Raw genomic sequence first — 21460 nt, 5'->3', positions numbered from 1 at the left:
ACATCTTGTTTTTTGAGCATGTAAAAAGTGAATGTAAAAATGTTGGCAGCATGACAGCGTGCATGAGGCGTGTGTGTATAAAGTTGCAGTGGCAATGGATGAAAACATGTCTGAAACAGCTTGAAGAGATTCTTTTACAGCTGTGGGGAGATTTAAAATATCTCCTCTACTGTACTGGCCATGTTCCAACTCTCACTTACTCACACACATACTGTACACACACTCACACACCAAACACACACACACGCACACACAGAGGAAGAGAAATAAAGAGCCCCTCCATGCCTCTCTGTCTGCTATTTTTCCCCTCCTCCTGCCTCCTCTTGTTCACTGCAAAATGTGAGAGATACGAGATCCTGCCCTCTCATTGGTGCATGTCCCGTGATTGGCAGCTGGCTGGCCCCGCCCCCGTCGGTCTCTGCACATGGATCAGTCTGCTATGAGAGCCCAAGCATCAGAGAGTGGAGTGAGGAAACAGGAAGAGGAGGAGAGGGGAAGAAAGGAGACAGAGGAGAGGATCGGGTGAGACAAGGTGGCGAGGAGTGAAAGGGAGGAAAAGGGGAGCAGAGGGGCGTGTGGACCAAAGAGAAAGAAGACAACAAAAGAGGTAAAAGAGAGGTACAAAGGGGCAACTTGATTGGCTTTCTGCTGATGGCTGAATGGAAATATACTGCATGCATTGTCCAGTGTGGGAGAAGTGTGAATGTGTGTGTTGGTGTTTCTTTTCCGTGCTGTGCTGTTTACATTTTTGGATTGTTGTGTGTTTTCTGTGTGTCATTGTTCTGAATGATCTGAACATACTGCAGTGTGTCTGCAGACTGTGCTGCACATTCATGCATGAAGCTCTCTCTCTCCCTCTCTCTCTGTCACACGCACACACGCACACACATACATGCACACACAAACACAGGCTAATGTTCAACAGTTCATCAGAGCCCAAATGTAACCACAAGTGTAACCTCCAAGCCTCCCTTAAATACATTCATCATTTCACATTTCTGCACACTGTGTCTGCACGTGAGCATGTCTGCATGTGTGTGTGTGTGTGTGTGTGTGGTTAATGTGTGTGTATTTGAGGCAGGTTTACTATAGTCAGAAGCCTCAGTGTGACTAAGTGTGATGATTAATCTCCTAGTAGAGTGATGTCTAAACTGTGTCACAGGCTGTACAGTACTCGGCTCCACTGAAAGTTCATCTCAGTTTGTTGAACACACACTCTCTCGCACACTGTTGTTGTGGGTTTTTTTTTATAAAATAGTTGGCTCAACTGTTTGACTCCCACATCTTCACACTGTTTGAAACCGAATAAACAAAAGACATCTGGGGTTATTGTCACTAAACGTGCAACATGAACCCAGTGTATGCTTTCAGTTGCCAGCTTTGGTAACCCTCCCGGATGTGCAATTGTAGGTTACCATTTACCACACAAACCAGCTGTCTGGCTCACACACGCACACGTGACACATGAGGTGTCTTCTTCAGATCTGTTAACCTGCTTCATTGTCTTTGTTCAAAAGAAGCTGTACATTTTTTGCATTGTTTGCAAAAGACACCCCTCTTTCTTGTTCTTGACCTTGCCTTGGTACATTCCAGTACCCCTCAGAGGGCTGTGCTTTATGGAGCATACACTGGGAGAAGCTGCTGTTGGAGAGGGAGAAGGGGATAGAGCAGAGTGAAGCGGGGCTGCAGGGATGTTATTTTTAGAAATGTGATTGATATTCGGCTTTCTTTCCCCGTGATGGTGACGCTATTTCAGGCCTATATCCAATAATATCATACATGTGCATGCACTCAGGGTGGGTTGTCTGTGCAGCCTCCGTCCGTCTCTATGTTGTACAGTAGCTTCTCATTTTGCCTCCATCTGCTCTATTCATGTCTCTGTTCCTCGTGTTAGCTAGTCGAGGAGCCACCAGAGACAGGTCTGGTCTGGTGCAGCCCATCCTTCCTTTTATGGTATAGGAAGCACACACACGCACACACAGACACGCACACACACACACACACATACTACACACAGACACACACATGCTCATAAAGTCTCAGCGAGAGATGCACATCTGCAGTGGTTCACTGCAGCTAGCAAGCAGCTCCAGATGGTATGAGATGTGCAAGAATGTGACAAACTGTTGATTTGTCCAAACGAGGACACAGATTAAAGTGTGTTTTAAGATCAGAAGCGGTTCTTCACTACTCACTGAATGTGTTTATTCAGCTGACAGAGCTGCTGCACAAATGCTGCAGACATCTGAGACGAGTGAGCAGTTAGGAAGCAGAGAGGAATGTAGAAGTATACATTAAATCCTCTCCTCTCTCTCTCTCTTCCTCCCTCTCTCTCCATGTTATAATCACACATGCAAACACTCCCCTCCTTGCTTGAGGCCTTGCTCCCAGCTCTGGACTAAATGATATCATCGGTTGCCAGGGATACAAGGACACAGCGTGCAGAGAAAAGGGAGGGTGAGGCATAGGCAGAGCCATGCACATAGCCTGAAAGAGAAAGGAAGGAAGGAGGCTGGCATATTGGGTATCAAGAAAGAAAAGAAGCCTTGTTGAAACAAGTAGGGAAGATAGCAAAATGCAAAGGGGCAGGGCCATAAGGAGAGAAAGAAAGCCTGCCAGCCTGTCAAAGGTTACTGGTCCAACCTTCCTCTTTCCTCTTTCTTACATCTCATTTCATTCCCCTTCTTTGTCTGTAGAGGGTCAGTAATGCAACAGTGCAGATGTGTGTGACAGCATGTGTTGTCGAGATGAGAGACGAGAATAGAAAAGAAGAGAATGGCAGCGATACCTGAGGGATGGAGAAGAGATACTGTCCTTGATTTGAAACAATAAAACCCTCCTATCTTGTACATGTGTGCACCAAATGACTGGTATTTCCTCTTTCGCTCTCTCTCTCTCTCTCTCTCCACCGTGTGTGTGTGTTTACCAGCTAGCGGAGGATGAGCATGTCTATTTAAAGGGATCTGAGACTGCACAGGTCTGCTGTCTTTCTATTCCTGACTGGCGGCATCATTGAATTTGGACCAGAGAGTCTCTCTCTCCCTTTTCTCTCAGTGCTCATTGCAAGGTAAGACTAGTTAAAAGCCATGTGTCATGTACACACACACACAAACCCAAACACATAAACACACTATTAGGTCACAGTAACACTCGGCAAACAGGATTCATTTGGTGAAACTGTAAAAGGTTGGACAGCTGAATGGGAGTTTGAGCACAGTCAATGCATGGTTATTCCCTGCTCCATTCTCCCCGTGAGAGATGACCAGGGTTTCCTTGGTGACAAGAGGTAGGAGAGAAAGCATACTGAGAGGTGCAAACAGCAGGTTTAGTCTATGATAAGGTGACAACCATCCACTACTGGAAGCAATGAAGTGTTTTAATTGTAAAGCATCATTCATGCACAACTGCATCACTGTACAAATCACCCATAGTACTGTAATATCTTTAAAGATGTTATGCAGCAGAAATTCAACACCATACGCTACCACTTACTGTGCTGTTTGCAGTGCACATTTCTTTTCTTTAAGATCATTTCACTATGAAGCAACAGAAACTTAAACACTTTTGCACATGACATCATTGGGCCCCTGCGCTGAAGTCCAGATGTTTCAAATGACCCCTGCACAGAAGGGTTAAATACCGGAGGAAGTGAGCCATTGTTGTGTGGAGTCAAATGCTGTTGTTGACTGACGGCTCCCTCACTACAACGCTGTAACAGCAGTGTGTGCTATCCGTCTGTCTGTCTGTCTGTGTAATGTTGTGTGTGTGTGTGTGGAAATGTTGCAGCTCCACACAAACATAGTTGAAACACATTAGTTGTAAGCGTGAAAAAGATTAACAGTGATGTGACATTAACACATTCTGGGAGTCAAATCCAAACAGGCAAGTCTAACAATGAAGTCATCCAAACAAGATCCTGAGCAGAGACGGCTTCAACGCAAAGTATTGTCCAGTGATGAAGAGGTTATTGGAGCATTAGTGTAGGCGCTCATAAAACTAGCCTCTCAAAAAGCCGATTTTAGTGGAACATGAGATATGAGGATTAGTGTGGATATTACCAGACATTTTTGTCTATTGTACAGCTTTATATAGCGACCTATGGCACACGCTGTAGACTTATTTTACTGAATGTAGCAGTGGATACTGTACATACATAAAGGCCTCTCATGTCTTCTTCCTACTCTAAAAATAAATCTAAATGTAGTCGATTTCTAAAAGGCCTAAAGCCACAGCAGTAAGATCTGTCTGGCTTTAGTTGCTCTAGCAACTGGTCGGAAATGGACGACCAGGAAGAGGCTGCTCACTTCACTCATTCAGCTCTTAGAAAAAGGTTTTTTACACTGCAACTGCAACCGTCTTAACCACAGACAACCCTCCATGGAACAAACTTTCCTGAGAAACAAACGCACCTCTGGGGAAGTGGTAAATGTTGCGCAGTGGTTTTTCACTATAGTATGTATAAATAGCTGTCGGAAATAAGTATAGAGGTGTGACCTATGAATGGTGCACCAATTCAAAGTTGATGTTTGCAAGGTCAGTTCACAATGTAGCAGGTGATGAAATTTTGAGCAGTAACAATAGAGACAATGAGAGATCTTTTCTGTCGTCAGTAGAAGAGCGAGTACGGAAACCATGGAGTTTTAAACAAAGGGAAAAAATCAACGAAAATGAAAATTGGCAGAGCAGGAGACTTGGAATTAAAAATTTTGATTAGACAATAAGAGAGCAATTTTAGTCTCAGCAGAAACACAAAACTCGATAGTGCTTTGGTTTTCAGCGGGCAGCTGTAGATCTCACTCTGACTCTGGAAGTTTGTGGGCTTGAAGCAAAGAAAGGGAATAAGGCGTAGGTCTAGAAGATAGATTATCCATGTTGATCTGAAACACATTCAACACCAGTCCTCTTTAAGAATTAAGGAATCAGGGGAAAGAAAAACTCTGCAGTAGCACTGCCTGCCATGATTCTTCTCTCCTTCTTTGCTCTTAAAGGGAGGTTGCCATGGTCCTTCGTCTTACTATTGTGTTTTTTCATCATTGGATAGCCACTGGCTGTGGTGGCTGCTGGGAAGCAGCGATTAGAGAGACAGAATGCACAATGCAGCTCTGGCTGACTGATGATATGACCACTGAACAGATACAGAGCAGCGGAACATGCAGCATGAGGAAATAAAATCTACTGTAATGACACTTTGGTGCTGACGTAAACCACGCACACACAAGAATAATACAAAGCCTGTTTGTCATGAAACCAGAAGAAATCAACAACTGTATGTATATATATAGAAATGCATGTTTGTCTTAATTCAGTTCAAGTCACACACAGATCGTATCTCTCAAACATGTGTCTTGTCCACAGGCTGTTGTTTTGCTCTCAGGTGTGAAGTGGAGGGCCTCTCAAATACAGACCAAGACTGGTAACCACAACACATTTATTTCTGTCTTTCTGTATTTGTACTGTGTGTGCATGTGTTTGCAATGTTCATGCGGTCTAAAAACAACTACTCTCATTGCTTTTAATATCTGTTTGAGGGTGACTAGGGGGTTAGAGCAAGGTAGTACAACATGTGAATGACCTGTCGGTACAAATCTATTAAAAGAAAGGTGTGTGTGTGCATGTATTTAACATTTACCACATGCACCAAATAGTGAGTACAACAGAAAGTGAAGGGTACATATTTGTTTTGCACGGTTGAAATGTCATCAAACTCTGAATTTACCCACGTGTGAGTTTCTCCATGTTGTGTTTTGTGAGTGTTCACTTGCTGCTATAATTGGATTTTACTTTAATTGATTAGGGGGTTCTTCCCTTGAGGCCATTTCAAAATAATAAGTCAGTGAGTCAAGTAGTTTTCTGAATCAGCGTCAAGGAATATTTTAAGATCCACACAATTTTGTCCCGCATCATGTAAGCGTAGGAATTACTCAAAAATAAAACTGTGCAGTGCAGTGTGGTGGAAATCGCTCCTGCACATGCTAAGAGCTGAATGGTTGAAAGGCTCAGTACTCTGTGTTGCACTTAAGTAGTCATACCTTCTGTAAATCGGATTTATGTGTTTATTAATAATCACAACACCATACTCATTAAACCACACATGTGTTCCAGGCTGCATGTATCACCCAGCAGAGCTGTACTCTGGCCGTAACACATGGGACTCCTATCCAGCTGGAGGACCTAACAGAGGACAATGGGCTCCTGTAAACAGTCGCGTCTGGAGCCACACAAACAGGTCAGCAGCACCATACACATGAGATTATAAGTGTTTCCACAGTGTTTGAGTTTATTTCTAAAGGGACAGTGGTCCATTCACATGGGCAAATATAAATTCAGAAGTAGGAAATAACCTCATATGTTCTTTGCATTATGATCTTAAGTTATGAAATCCTGCCAAAAATTCCACTATGACTACAGTAAAACTTACAGTACCCTAACTAAAAAAAAACTGAAGGCTTCCTGAAAAGCATTTATAGCCAGTGGGAGTGGATAGTGGAACAACTTAAGACTTGAACTTCCCCAACAAGGGTCATTCCAGCAGGTGGGACTCCAGCCTTTGTTGTCTGGGCTGATATAAGATAAGCACCACTTTATGGGGCGGACTGATTAACTGAAAATGGGATGAGCATATTCATGAAAAGCTCCTACTCCAGCTGCAGCAGTGAGCATGAACTCATCTGCACAGTTGAAACAAACACAACTGTGTTGAATGATGAAACACCCCAATTTCTTCAGCTGCAGCTGAGAGAAGCTGAAGTCTGACTATTGAGCTGCAGCAGCTGGGGAGGCTCTAATGAATGTGATTGTAACTGCAACTACACAGAGACACACACACACACACACACACACACACACACACACACACACACACACACACACACACACACACACACACACACACACACACACAAATGTATATATGGTTGTAGCTCTTGGCAACAGTGACTCTGATGAAGAAGAATGACTCCAGGCTCTACATAATGCATTACTCTGGGAAAAAGCAACAGTGTAGGTCACTAAGTTCTATCAACACGTGAACCAATAAATCAGAGATTTTTTCCCTTGAAGGTTAAATTAAAAACTTCAATATGCATTTCTCAGTTTTTTATATTACAGACAGAATTAACCAACATCAGTTATTGAGCTATCAGGTTGTTTTAACAGTGTCATAGTGACACCATAGCTTTCTGTCTGGGGTTAAGTAATCCTAGCAGAGACACTTTAATTAATGAGTCATGCCAATTAGATGTGGTCAAAGATGTTAATTTCTACCTGAGAGGACATTTTTCTTTTATGTAATATGTTTATCATGGCCCACCAGAGTTGCCATTGAAAAATATTCTTTCTAAGATCAAATTTTTGAGTGTTGCCAAAGTATCTGCCATCATTGAAGTGTCCATGAGTCAGAGCAACTACTTCAGGGAGAGAGAAGAAAACACTGGAGGTCAAGAGTCAAGAAGAAAAACAAGCAAGTTTGGCTCTAACCTGACTTCTAGCAAGAACCGCTCCCAAGAGCTCCTTGATTCACATGAACTGCATTTTGACATCGATACTTAAGCTTTTCTTTTTTTTTTCTTTTTTTTTTTTTACAGATGCCAGGGAGGGCGCAATCAATCACACCATCCACTGTCAAATCGTCTTTATAATAGGTGAGTGTAACAAATAATTTATCATCCATCCACTGCACTGGAAATGTGTCAGATTTTGCATGTTTTCTTTATCTTTCTTTAAAGTTATATATTGTCTTGTAGGCTATTTGTTACTGAGGCCACTTGGCTACATAGACAACAGTATACAACTTGATGTTATCATGTATATGAGTAATCACTAGATATTTTAAGTCTCATTTGTGTCATGCTGTGGGGTTGTTGTTGTTTTTTTAATTTTTGGGTACGCCATGATCATTGTTGCTAAGTTCAGTTGGTCTTTGTCTTAGGGGGGAGAGGACAGTGAACCATGTTCAGGACAAAGGTATCTCAAAGGGGCACAGGCAGAATCTGCGTCTTTGGGACGGAAAAGAGCAACTGTTTGAGGCCCAGAACTGGCATCACAACTCCACACGCTCATTCCACAACCGAGCCGCCACCAACAACGGTTATCTGACGGGACCCGGAGACCGCTACGCGTCCTGGGACAATAACGTCAGCAACTCTGTGGTGCGCAGCGCTGACCGGGGAGCAATATTAGAGTTGATGTTGTTTTTGCATCTAGAAGTGTGACATCATTTTACTTCTCTCTCTCCTCCTCCTCCTCCTCTCTCTCTCTGTTAGCATGGGGGGCCTCGCCTACATCGCAACAACAGGGAGCTCCAGTCCCCACCGGAGAGATGGGCCCCCGAAGACTGTCGCAGAAGCTTCCCAGGCAGAATGATAAACAACAGGCCGGGACCCTGGAAACGGCCAGCCCTCCATCAGCGGCGGGACCAGTTGCACCAGCACAGTCCACCCCCACAGCACCCTTTATCCCCAAGAGAAGATTGTCCTGCGAAGAGGAGAAGGGACTCTGGACCTGATCAGGTGGAGTAAACTTTTTAAAAAAGATGCTAAACTGTGATCGATGCAGTGTATTTCATTTCTGTGCAACAGCACCACCCGTTGGTAAATCATCTCATGTGACATGTGAATATTTATGCTTGTCTGTTTTAGCCATCTCATCCTGGATCAAGGCATTTACCTTTACTCACCCATGCCCCATCACCGCCTCGCCACCACCGCTGCAACCAAGATGACTGGAAGCCTCTTAACGACAGGGCGGGTCCTTGCCACCACTCTGACCACAGGACCTCAGCAACACAGCAACAGGTGAGATATGTCCGTTAAATGATAGAATTGTAGTTTCCCTTTTTGTAATATCTCCTGTTTGGGTTTGAAATGTGCAGGAAACCTCTAAACTGCGAGCTGGAGGACATGGCTTCAGTAACAGTAGCCTGGCAGCTCTGAACCAGAGCAGACCACCACATCATGGAAGCAGAGGGAAGGTCGAGCGGAAAATCTCGTCTTCACCAGCAGACCACACCCGTGTGCCTTACAGCCACCAAAACCATCATTACCATTATCAGCGGCACACAGGCCACCCCAGAGTCCTACAGCACAACCCCCCGCTACACCCTGTGGAGGAGAAGGAGTCACGGAGCCATCACCACAAACAAAGCACAGTAAGAAATAAACAGAGCAGCAGCATGAAAACAGAAATCTGTCTGTGTTTTGCATTTAAAGCTCTTCTCCTTTTTTTCTGAACAGACTAGTGGGAGCCTTATAACATTATTTATTATTTGATCCTTGAACAGAAGTCTAAATTAACTTTTTAATAATGTAATATTAACTCTGCAGGAACCTCAACGCACTCATCAAAGAGGAAATTCAAGGGACCCAGCCCTCTCCAAGTCTTCTGGTGCAGACTCTCCTCCCTACTCATCCCTCCTCTGTAGTCCTAAAGATGGAGGTTCTACTGCCAGCAGTCCACAAGCTCCTTCCAGTCCTTCTTCATACTCGGCAGCCAGTGGCAGAAAAGATCCATTAATCATTCGTCAGTGTAGTCCCGGCCTCAGTGGACAGCAGAAACTCCAGGGAAGCCCCATTCACGCACCAAGACCCAGCCTGACGTCCACCACGTCTCTGACATCTCACAGTGGTCCAAAATCCAGGTTTTCAGACACCAAGTACAGAAAGCCCTCGCAGCCCCTGTGCTCTCGACAGTTCCCACACAGCAGATCCAGAGCAAACAAGCCTGAGAAGGAGTCAGAAGATCACAAAAAGCCTGAGTGCAAGCAAAAAGATAAGCTGGGGAAAAAGGAGAAAAAGGGAGAAACTCTAGAGACGAACAGAAAGGGTGAGGAAAGAAAAAGACGCAAGAAAAAAGATGAGAAAAGGTTGGGCGACAGAAAAAAGAAAAGAGATAAAGCACTGAAGAGAGAAAGAAAGCTAGGTTTGAAAACAAAAAAGGAAATGCTGATCCCCATCTCAGCCCCCAGCTCTTCCGGAGAAGTTAAAACAAGTAAAATGGAGTCAACAACTCTGAATCCAGAGAATCAAAGCCAGTCAACAACAAAACAAAAGCACAGGGCGAGGAGGGAACGAGCAGAGGGGCCTCGCAAGCCATCTGCCAACGCTCCTCATCCCAGCTGCACTTCTCCACAACCGTCCTCAAAAGCTGAAAATCACAAAATGTCCAAAAAGAACAGCAGTCTCCAGAATGTTCCTGTCAAGAATCAACTAATGCAGCCTCCACCCAGGAAAACAAACTCCAACAAGACCAGAAAGAAATCCACCATCGTCACATCCAAATCAAAAGAAGAGGGACCGAAAGCAAAGCCTGATGATACGCTCCCCTCACTTTTACTTAAAGCCTTAGCACCACTCAGCAAAGCCTGTTCTGTTAGCTCAGAGCTGTCCGTCCACAGCAAAGACAGTGGCCAGGGAGGAGTTCTCAACGCCCCGGATCTCCAGCCTGTGGCTGTGATGGGAAACCTGAGGGAAATAGGAGACAACCTTGCTAACACTCCTCCTGTCCTGAGCTGGCAGGGCTCTCCAGTGTCCGTTCTGGGAGAGGACGAGGATGAACTAGAAAAGGGAGTGATAAGTAGACCTGTCCTCCAACCCAGCCCCACCCAGTGCTTTTCTCCTCCCCCTGTGGACAACGAGAGCATCGACGATATCGATAAAGAGCCTTGCGAAAGTGTCCCAGCTGATTATTCCCACAGTGACAAGTCTGAATTCTGTGATCTGCCCTGTGTAATCGAGCAAATTTCAGAGGAGGAAAATGAAGAAGAGGACAGCAGTGGGGAAACTTCTGGTTCCCTTCTTCATAAGCTTCGCCACCATAAAGCAGGACTGGATGACGTCTTCAAGAGCTTGGCCACCTTTCTCGGAGGCCAGAGGGGCTCAGGTCGAGGCGGTCCATTCGGCGGTCCTCCTGCTATCACTGCAGGTGGGGTGAAGTACTCCTCCTCTCTTGCAGAGATCCACTGTCATGAGCATCATGATTTCTCCCCTAAATCAGATCCCACTGAGTCGTCCAACCCCAGTAATCAGTTACCGACTCACACTACCTCAGACACACTTCTGACATCCCACCACAGGCCAACAGATCTGAGCGAGCCTGCTGTGGACGCCCTGGTGCTGGAGAAGCAGGAAAAGACTGAGGATGATGCAAAAGAGCGTAAAAATCCAGAGGACCTCCCCAAGAGCATTGAGTCATCTCTTTTGGACGGATCGCTGAGTGCAGAGCTGAGATTCACCACCACAAATGCATCCTCTTTTACCGGCCTCCTCACTGTTTCCACCAAGGAAGAGCGAGAACACAGCAAAGAGACAGAACACAGACATACAGACAGAAAAAGAAAACAGAAGGATAAGGATGGAGGAAGAGAAGGGGAGATCAAGATTAAGATAAAGGCAGAGGAAAGCCGTGTCATCTGTCCTAAGAACAAAGTAAATGAAATTAACGATTTGGAAGAAAGGGATGCTTCATCCCGAGAGCTGGTGATCTCTAAAAGCTCACCCAGACCTCTCATAGAAAGTATGAAGGGCCAGATTTCTCAGGAAAATCAAACCCCACACAGCAAAGACATCCAGAGAGAAAAGGCTGACTGTGGGAACACGGAGGTGAAGGTAGCAACAGAGAAGGAAGTGGTCACTGAGTTGGAAAATAAGATATCCTCAGCAGCAAGAAACCCAGATACCAAGACCTCAAACTCAGAGTCGACTATAACAATCAATACATCCAAACTATGTGTCTCCACACCAGCAAGTAAACCTCCCTGTTCAGTGGCTCCGGTCGATCCACTGAAACTGAAAGCACTGTCCATGGGCCTGTGTAAAGAGTTAAAGATCCTTTTGATCAAAGTGGAGAGCGCTGGGAGACAAACATTCAACATATCAGAGGTGGAGGAACAAAGAAGAATCCCACTTTCCAAGCTCAGCATCGAAAACAAAGCAGATGAAGTGATCAGAGCTTGCAAGTGAGTACTCGGTTGTTTTGTTAAACATGGGCTCTTGGAGGGAATTTTTTCTGATTGGACGTTACAGGTGAGTTGTTAATCTTTATTTCATTCTGTGATCTCTTCCCAGGGGGACGAGGGTGAAAGGGAAATTCAAGGAGTCGTACCTGCTGCCCACTTTCTCCGTCAAACCTAACATCGCCATCAACATCCCCATCCCTCGAGAGAAGCTCAACCCTCCCACACCAAGTATCTACGTGAGTGCACACAGATCGGCATAATCCAAAAAAAAAAAAAAACCTAGCAAGTAATATCATCATGAATCGAATCTTGAAAATCTAGTTTTCAGCCATGCTAGCATCGATCTCATTAACATTTATGTTTGAGTCAGTCTAACCATTGGATGGATTACCATTAAATTTGCTACAGACATTCATTAGACATTTTAATTAGTTACAGCAATCACAACGGGCTCAGAGCTGCGGGCACTTAGTCTTGTTTATGTATGAACTGTAAATCACCATTATAACTATTTGATTTCTTTTTAAATTACTCTGAACATTTCTTGAATCGTTTCCTCGGTAGCAGCAGGGAGAGCTGACTTGTTTTTACCTTGTTTAATCACATCCACACATTTCCCACCATTTGTTTTTAAGGCAAACACGTTCATTCCTTTGCTGTGTTGTTTTATGTAGTTGGAGAGCAAGAGGGACGCATTCTCTCCGGTTCTGCTTCAGTTCTGCACTGATCCCAAAAACGCTGTCACTGTCATCAGAGGACTTGCCGGCTCCCTCCGCCTTAGTAAGTTTATCCACCACACTCGTCTCAGTCAAGTCACTGCTGATATTGCCGACTATTAGATTAGAGAAATTTACAGGAAGCAGGGACAGAGGATGGAAAAGAGTATTGAGGAGTATTGATTCCTCAGGCGTATCATTACATTCTTATTATTCTAGATGTAGTAGACATTTGATACACTGAGTCATTTCTGCAATAAAGAATATATTTGGGGTTTTTGGACAGCTCTCTCTTGCTCCTGTGTTTGACATGAATCCCACATCTTTCCACAGTCCACAAGGTTGTAGAAACCAGACTGTAACTGTGTGCTTGGTTCTAAGAAATGCTGCATCCAGAGCCCCATTGTCACCAACTCAGTTCACATCACTTGCCATGACTGGGCGACTGGGAGGCTGCATGAGGACTTGCTGCTTTGAATATATTTACATGTTTCAGTGTGTGTATTTTACAATTATCAGGTAAAGGATGTGGTTAGACATTTGCTGTTATCTGATAACTATGTCTGTTCTGTGCTCTTTTTTTCCCCTCTGGTAGACCTTGGTCTGTTTTCCACTAAGTCTCTGGTGGAGGCCAATGCCGAGCATGCAGTGGAAGTGAGGACTCAGGTTCAGCAGCCTGCTGATGAGAACTGGGACTCCAGTGGCTCATCACAGACGTGGCCCTGTGAAAGCAGTCGCTCGCACACCACCATTGCCAAATACGCCCAGTACCAGGCATCCAGCTTCCAGGAGAGCCTACAGGTAGACATTTTCCCTCACAGCACACACATGCACACACACATACTGTAGACACAAGTGTAGTTAAAGACAACATTGACTCACTTACACCTGCTTGTCCAGAGCTGTCGTAGAAGTCTGTCTGAGGAAGAAACACTGATTAGAATTGAAATAAATGGGCTTTAATCTGAATTAATTTAATCTAAATAGTTATTATATATATATTATAATATTTTACTTTCTTCATATCTGTATCCTAAGACAAAAAGTGAATTTGCTTTAGCTATTTTCAGCACCAACTTCATGTCAAATTATGTAATATTTCTACATATGAGACCCATGGAAGTTGCTGAAAAGTTGACTCCACTGTTTCAGTTTATGTGGACCTTCCTCAAACAGAGGTGACACATGCTGAAATTAGCGATTTACAGCAGGTTTGCTCTTGCATAAGGGCCATTGTGTGTCAAACTGTTGAGAAAGCAAAAGTGTTAAGTGTTGCATTTATAAGGCATCTGTTCATGCTGTATGTATGTATGTATGTATGTATGTATGTATGTATGTATGTATGTATGTATGTATGTATGTATGTATGTATGTATGTATGTATGTATGTATGTATGTATGTATGTATGTATGTATGTATGTATGTATGTATGTATGTATGTATGTATGTATAGACTAATGAAGTCTAAACTGATAACTAATGATTTACCCCAGGCATATCTTTGTCCACAACCTTGAAAGTAAATGATAATGATGTATTAATCTTTAGCAGTTGGCCAACCTGTCAGCTAAGCTCATGTAGATGTGTTACAGGAGGAGAAGGAGAGTGAGAATGAAGAGGAAGGAGAGCAGACCGAGAACTCAGACCTATCTGACCCTGCAAAAGCTGGTCTGACCTTAACCAGCTGCAAAGGAAATCCCACCTCAACCACCGGCTCTGCTCCTGCCACCGGCACGCTCAGGTTAGCATATAGCTGGGATCTGTTTGTACTGAATTCACTGTTTTACTCTGCGGACAAATCTCAGCCCAGACTGTGTTTGTTTCCTTCAGCTCAGAGCAGAAAACAGGTGGAAAGATCATTAAATTTGGGACCAACATTGATCTCTCAGACCCTAAAAGGTGAGAAGATGTTATTAAAATCACTCAAACTGTGCTCACTCAGGGTGCTTGGTGTTTAACATTGCCCCACATGTTTTTTTGTGTTTGTTTGTTTTTTAAGGTGGAAGCCCCAGCTGCAGGAGCTGCTGAAGCTGCCAGCTTTCATGAGAGTGGAATCCAGCAACAACATGCTCAGTCATGTTGGCCACACCATCCTGGGCATGAACACTGTCCAGCTCTACATGAAGGTGCCAGGCAGCCGGACGCCAGGTTAGTGTGTGTCCAGCAGCCTCACAGCTGGACACCTGTAACCCTGTGGTTTTACAAGCAAGGTCTGTTGAAACAATTTGAACGACCTGACTCTTTGCATTTGTCACCAGGACATCAAGAGAACAACAATTTCTGCTCCGTCAACATCAATATCGGACCTGGTGACTGTGAGTGGTTTGCTGTCCATGAGAACTACTGGGAAGATATCAACAGATTCTGTGAGAAGTGAGTGAAGAGACGATCCGATTTCACAAAGCTTCAAGGTTTCGGTCTGTGTACAGCAGTGTTTTTCAACCTTGGGGTCGGGACCTCATGTGTGGTCGCCTGGAATTCAAATGGGGTCGCCTGAAATGTCTAGTAATTGATACAAAAAAATAGTTTATTTTTTTAACTTATTATTATTATTCTTAAAATTATGATTAAAACAGCACACACAATCTTAAAGCAGAAGTAAGCGATCCGGTCGTTTTGGCTAATGCTGCGTTCCAGGCAGGCTTTTGAAACCGTAAATTACAGCTTCAAGTCACGACTTACGACTTTGTAGCGTTCCAGGCAACCCACTCGTGTTTTTCCGACCTGTTTTACCTGTGAAAGTCATTATAACGGCCACTCGTAACTTCCGACCCGTGAAATCGTACCAGTACGTCTTTTTTTACAGTCTATGTACCAGATCGAACTGGTACGACTTCACAGGTCGGAAAAATATGAGTTGCCTTGAACGCACCATAACAGTCCTCGTCCCTACGTCACCACATTCAGGCGCATCCCTTGGCTGCACACACAGCCCTGCATGCCGTTCTCTCTCCTCATTGGATAAAAACTATAGGATACGAGAAAAGTTTTCTCCTCGGCTCAGAGCAGAGCAGAGGGACTGACAGACCCGTATTTCGGTCCAAACACTCTATGTAAGTGATTGCTGTCGGAAGATATAACTATTTAAGACTTATATTAACACAAATATATCACTTACTTCTGCTTTAAACAACTGTATTCTATACTTTCACTTTCTCGAATATAAATCAAGTTCAAATAAAATGCTGTATATAAAAATATCTGAGCTGGCGCATCTTGATTGATGGGTCGCCAGAAATTTGTGATGTCAAAATGGGGTCACGAGCCAAAAAAGGTTGGAAACCACTGGTGTTGTACAGGCTACATTTCATTATTTCAAATGGTTTCCTTCAGGCATGGAGTGGACTACCTGACAGGGTCCTGGTGGCCAGTCCTGGAGGATCTCTACAGCTCCAACATTCCCGTGTACCGCTTCATTCAGAGGCCGGGCGACCTGGTGTGGATTAATGCGGGGACTGTGCACTGGGTCCAGGCAGTGGGCTGGTGCAACAACATCGCCTGGAACGTGGGACCACTCAACTGTGAGTTACAGCAAAGACTGACAGTCAGATGTTGCTCTTTGTCTCAATTTACAACGTATATATACTGTTTAATACGCTGTCCACCTTCGGCCTCACCTCTGTTTGTGTTTTCTGCTCTCCTAGCGTACCAATATCAACTTGCCCTGGAGCGCTTCGAGTGGAACGAGGTGAAGAAGGTTAAGTCAATTGTTCCCATGATCCACGTTTCCTGGAATGTGGCTCGCACCATCAAGATCACTGATCAGGATACCTACAAGATGATCAAGTGAGATGTCTCTTTATATAAATGTATACAAATGTCATATGTATCTGTGTGTTTGTGCTTGTGTATATACTGTATATCTCTCTGTCTCTCTCAGATACTGCCTCATGCAGTCCATGAAGCAAATCCAGATTCTGAGAGACCAGCTGGTGGCTGCAGGAAAGAAGATCTGCTACCAGAATCGTGTGAAGGATGAGCCAGCCTACTACTGCAATGAGTGTGATGTGAGTCTCTTTTCCCACTGGCCTTACTGTATATGCATAAAGGAAACTATGCATTTGTGTACCGTACATGATGCTGATGCACCATGGGACCATAATTGTGTTTGTGCAGCTGGAGGTGTTTGACCTGCTGTTTGTGACCAGTGAGAACAGCAGTAAGAAGACCTATGTGGTGCACTGTGAGGACTGTGCCCGAGCGAAGGCCCCGTCTCTGGCAGGAGTCGTGATACTGGAACAGTATCGAATAGAGGAGCTGATGAAAATCTATGACAGCTTCACGCTGGTCAGTCTCTTTTTCTAATTGTCTACAGTAACATTAATGCCAAAGCACATTTAATTGATGTTCCTCTGTTTTCCTCAGTTCTTAGGCACCTACAGTGTACAACTGAAATCCACCCAGATCATATTTTAATTGCTAACAGTATCTCACTTCTGATTTAGTTTGACCTCCCTGACACCCAAGGTTTGGTAGTAGGACTCTGTTAGGACTCTTGTTAGATAAGATGAGCAGACCTGTTAAACTGTGATTAGTAGAAGTTCTAACACAGTTGCATTCAAGTTGGAAGAGGGTCAATTAGGTGGGGCTACAAAAGGTGGATGCTGTGTCATAAAATTAGATTTCTGGCAAGACTTCCTGTCTTTCAGGCTATAGGTTCAGTTCATTGTAAGTTTTACGACAGTCATCAATTTTGACTGTCCTGGTGCCTTTAAATACAATTACCTAAGCTAACCTAACCTGACCCTTCCTTTGTAATTGCAACTTTCCACAACCTCCATGTTGGTCTGTTGTTTGTCTTCCCTTTGGGAGCAGACTAAAAGCTCTCAAATGCATCACAGAGGATGCTGATGTAATACAGGCATTAACATTGTTCCAGTGGGAAATGAAAGTGTAACCATCATAAAACACTAATGAAAACTAATTGTTCACAGTGTTGCACAAGCTACTGTTACTAGAGTAAATTTCAATTGTCTTGGAGATTTTTTTTTTTTTAACATCGCTTCACCAAACAATTTCATTACAGTATGAGCTCAAGCTAATGACTTCTTTTACATTTTCAATCTAAAAAAGCACACTCAACAATGATATAAAGAGAATGTGATATGACTCTTTAACTCTTCTTTTTTTCATTTAGACCAAACAGTTTGCCTCCTCAATCAGTGGCTGCAGTAAAATCATCATCACTCATTCAAACAATGTATATTGTTGTTGTACATTTTGAGGTGATTCATATGCAGGTTGACATAGTGCCACAAAATCCAAACCAACACAGGTTTCATCCACAAAAGTTTAAAATAACAATTCAGCACAAAATAGAAATAATTACATCAGGAAATATAAGAGTCTTCTTAATTAGTGATTGGTTTGTAACTGAAGGTTTAATATGCACACAACTTTTTCATGTGATCAGCTGAGCTCTGTCTCTTCCTCTTCTCTTCCTCTTCAGGCTCCATCACCCCCTTCAAAGTGATGACTCCGTCCTGGTGTCTTTCAGCCATAACCAAAACTCTAATGGCAGCACAAATGTTGTCTTCAAGGCAATCTATTCCTGCAAACACTTTCTGAATCAGCCAATCACGTTTACTCGGTATTGTTTACATCACATAAGGTATGGATACTCAGCCAATCCAACTATAGCTCACTGTCTTCCCCATACCAGCTGCTGATTGGACGTGTGTTTTAAAATAGAATGACTAGACTGGTACTTCTCATGAAAAGCATTTCTGATGTGTACAAAAAAAACAAAAACGACAAAAAAAAGGAAAAAGAAACACAATGTGAGCACTGCTAGCACTGAAAATCAGGTTATATGTTTAACGGACACTGCTGTGATTCAAAAGCGTCAAGTAGCCAGTTCTTTGTATTAATTCAGGTACTTTTATGCAAATTCAGTAGAACTTTTTTACACCAATCTAGTTATTCTATATGTCCATGAATTTGCTGTGATTCTATTGTACCAGCAGGGGAATTGCTTCACAGGAGAAGTAGCTGATTGTCACATTTGGCATCGTATTGGTTTCTGTTTTTGTTTGGTATTCAGGTAAACTCTGGCATTTGTAACTCCTGTCTGTAAACTCTTCGAGGTGCTATTCCAATGTTATTAACTCTCGTTAGATACTTAAAAAGTTTTACCAGCCTAGAAGTACACCACATTGGCCTTGTGAACTGTATTTAGAGGAGAGGTAATTAGAGGATTAAACTCACACAAATAAGGTTTTATGTAAGTATTAAAAAAAAACGAATCAAAATTTTTATCAGTGTCTCTAAAATACGGGTTTACTAGACGACTAATATGGTTTCATTCTTAGTTGGAAATCAAGTATGTAGATGGGAAAGTGAGTTTTTTAAATTTGTTTTTTCACAAACCCAGCAAAATAGATGTTGGTCTGGTTACTACGATACACCCAGAAAACAGACATAGTGTTGTTTTTATTTTTGAAATGGGAAAACAATCTCAGTTTTATACCTCTTTTGTTGCTACGTTCTTGTTTCTAGATGACAGAGAAAATAAATAATTGTAAATTGTGAATGAATTTACGGGATACGCGGTGGTGTGCATAGACGCGGTATGAGGTCGGGGTCACTATAGTTGTTTGTGTCAGTGAAGTGCCCATTGCAGTCTGCAAAAAGTAATACATACGTCCAAAGAGACACACAATCATAATCTTCTAATGCAAAAGCCAACAAGGGCGAACAGATGACCAGACTGCAGGGCACTTCAGTGTTTCCACTCTGCTCCACACATCCGTCCATGAGACTCAGCTCCGTGCACTGCCAACGGGTTTCATATACTGTACTTCCAGTTTAACATGATAAAGAGCACATCAACTGAGACATGACAAAATAAGACCAATTTTCTTTTTCTGTCAATATTTAGACAGTCCTTCAAAAGAAAAGTTCTCATTACGTGGATGCTACATAGTCCAAACTTTGCCTTTGAATTCCAATGCTGTAATTTTGAGTTTGTTTTTTCACTGTAGACACTGTTTTTTATTCACTGTGTTTGTCTTCATGTTGTATACTGCATTCGCTTAATTTTAGTTTTAACAACTAAAAATATATTGACTGATAGTATTTTTAAATAACATTTAATATAGATTATTGATATTTTAAATAGAATCATGACCAGCATATGAACTGAGCTGTAAAATAAACTGGTCACTACTCGCTAGTGGAACTGCAAGTTTTTGTTCATTATTAGCTGACACACACAGTAGTTCACAGAATAAGTTGATATTAAGTGAGTTTATAGTCTCGCTCTACTTCAAACTGAATGAAATTTGGTTGTCACATACGACCACACCGGACTGTGTTCACAGGTATTTTTTGTCGTTGAGGTGGATGTTCAGTATTACTGCTGTGTAACCACTCTTATGAAATCCCCACGACCTTCAGATCGTACCCCCTCCCTCATTAGTCTGTGCACACCATTTCATGTACATAATGTATCTTTTCAGGTTTTCAGGTTTACTAGAAGACTTATGTAGTTTTGTTCTCAATCAAAAATCTAATTTGTATGTGGTCAAATTTGTCCACCTCAGTCGTTTTTGTTTTTGTTGTTGCTGTATTATAATACACCCTAAAAATATCCTGTTTCATTCTAGGTTAAATTACTGCAATGGGGATTTCTTCCCACTTTTATACCTCTTTTTGTTGTCAGTTTCTGATTTTTGAATTACAGAGAAATTTGAAAATTGTAAATTGTGACATTATTTATACTGTACATGGTTGTTTTCTTATATATTTATTGCATTTCAAAGGGTACTTCACTTGATAAGGGGCTACAAGGTATTTTGAAAATGTAGTATGATCATAAAGTGTGGATAGGGGAAGTGCAATCAGGGGGGTGGTTTGAATTTCATGGTGCTAGACCCCTCCTTGCCTCAATGCCCCCTCATTAAGCAGCATATATAATGATGTATGAACATAAGTAACTGACACAGCTCAAACCAACCAGCTGGTGCTTCGAACCATTTTCCCGCAGTTTACTGGGAACAGAAATGGAATGATGTCTTTGTACTGTATCGAAAGGATAAATAAAAGATCTTTTTTAACTTTTATTTCCATTGTATGAAATTCATAATCTTGTGAGGCATTAGTGGTTTTATGATGAGCATTAGCAGTAGTTGTAATTCTTGACTCTTTTGCAGAGACTTTTAGGGATGTGACTTTTAATGGCGTCTGGGTTTTGTTTTTTGTGTCTTGTCCTCATTATTAATATTATTTGAAGGATGTAATAATGCTCTTTTCCCTCTTGACTGGTTTGATTTATGCTGCACTTATTGTTTCAAAAAGAACTCACATAGAAGAAAAACCTGAGCCAGACCTGTCTTAAATCCCTCTGTGATTTTTCTGTGACATATTGTATTGTTGTTCAAGAAAATAAAATGTTTTGATAAATTATTCAACCACGGATCTTTGACTTTGATTCCCTCTCTCTGGATGCTGTTTCTCATGTTGAGATGAAGATGTGATTGATTTAGTCCTTTCCACATGTCCGGTCGGCACTCAACATCCATGTAACGTCAGGAAGACAGACTCTAATGGACTCTAATGTTGGACAGACGTTTGATTGTACTGTAGTTGGAAATGAAAATCAGGTTAATGTCAAAACCCAACGTTGGTTTGCCATCAACATCCACCAATGGATAGACGTTTTGGATAGATTTTGATTAGTTAAAGCAGAAGTAAGCGGAATATTTGTGTTAATATAAGTCTTAAATAGTTACTGTATATCTTCCGACAGCAATCACTTATATAGAGTGTTTGGTCTGAAACACGGGTCTGTCA

General features: G+C 42.6%; 1 protein-coding gene across 3 annotated transcripts; it reads left to right on the top strand.

Moving 5' to 3' along the window:
• Positions 1 to 460: 460 nt before the first annotated feature.
• kdm6bb (lysine (K)-specific demethylase 6B, b) lies at positions 461 to 21023 on the top strand. 3 transcript variants are annotated; one of them, XM_083986136.1, is made up of 22 exons: positions 461 to 607; positions 2930 to 3067; positions 5356 to 5413; positions 6103 to 6226; positions 7584 to 7640; positions 7928 to 8147; positions 8262 to 8507; positions 8637 to 8792; positions 8870 to 9145; positions 9321 to 11950; positions 12060 to 12186; positions 12625 to 12730; positions 13262 to 13467; positions 14260 to 14408; positions 14498 to 14566; positions 14667 to 14815; positions 14926 to 15040; positions 16001 to 16188; positions 16312 to 16453; positions 16548 to 16674; positions 16784 to 16954; positions 18117 to 21023. In XM_083986136.1, the coding sequence occupies exons 4-22, from the start codon at positions 6108 to 6110 to the stop codon at positions 18138 to 18140; spliced, it is 5277 nt and encodes a 1758-aa protein (XP_083842262.1). In that variant the 5' UTR covers positions 461 to 607; positions 2930 to 3067; positions 5356 to 5413; positions 6103 to 6107; the 3' UTR covers positions 18141 to 21023. The 3 variants fall into 3 exon arrangements, with proteins under 3 accessions (XP_083842262.1, XP_083842264.1, XP_083842263.1); XM_083986138.1 differs by having other exon boundaries at positions 473 to 607; positions 2934 to 3067; XM_083986137.1 differs by having other exon boundaries at positions 473 to 618; positions 2934 to 3067.
• Positions 21024 to 21460: the final 437 nt, after the last annotated feature.

The sequence above is a fragment of the Trachurus trachurus genome, assembly GCF_905171665.1.
Source record: "Trachurus trachurus genome assembly, chromosome: 14".
Classification (NCBI taxonomy): Eukaryota; Metazoa; Chordata; class Actinopteri; order Carangiformes; family Carangidae; genus Trachurus; species Trachurus trachurus.
The sequence above is the reverse complement of the archived record's forward strand: the minus strand, read 5'-3'. Positions and strand labels throughout refer to the sequence as shown.

Bases quoted from the DNA above. Each gene is read 5' to 3' on its own strand.
- kdm6bb (XM_083986136.1), top strand. From the start codon at position 6,108: ATGTATCACCCAGCAGAGCTGTACTCTGGCCGTAACACATGGGACTCC. The intron at 6,227-7,583 runs GTCAGCAGCACC...TTTTTTTTACAG, and splicing joins GTCTGGAGCCACACAAACAG to ATGCCAGGGAGGGCGCAATC. The intron at 8,793-8,869 runs GTGAGATATGTC...TGAAATGTGCAG, and splicing joins CCTCAGCAACACAGCAACAG to GAAACCTCTAAACTGCGAGC.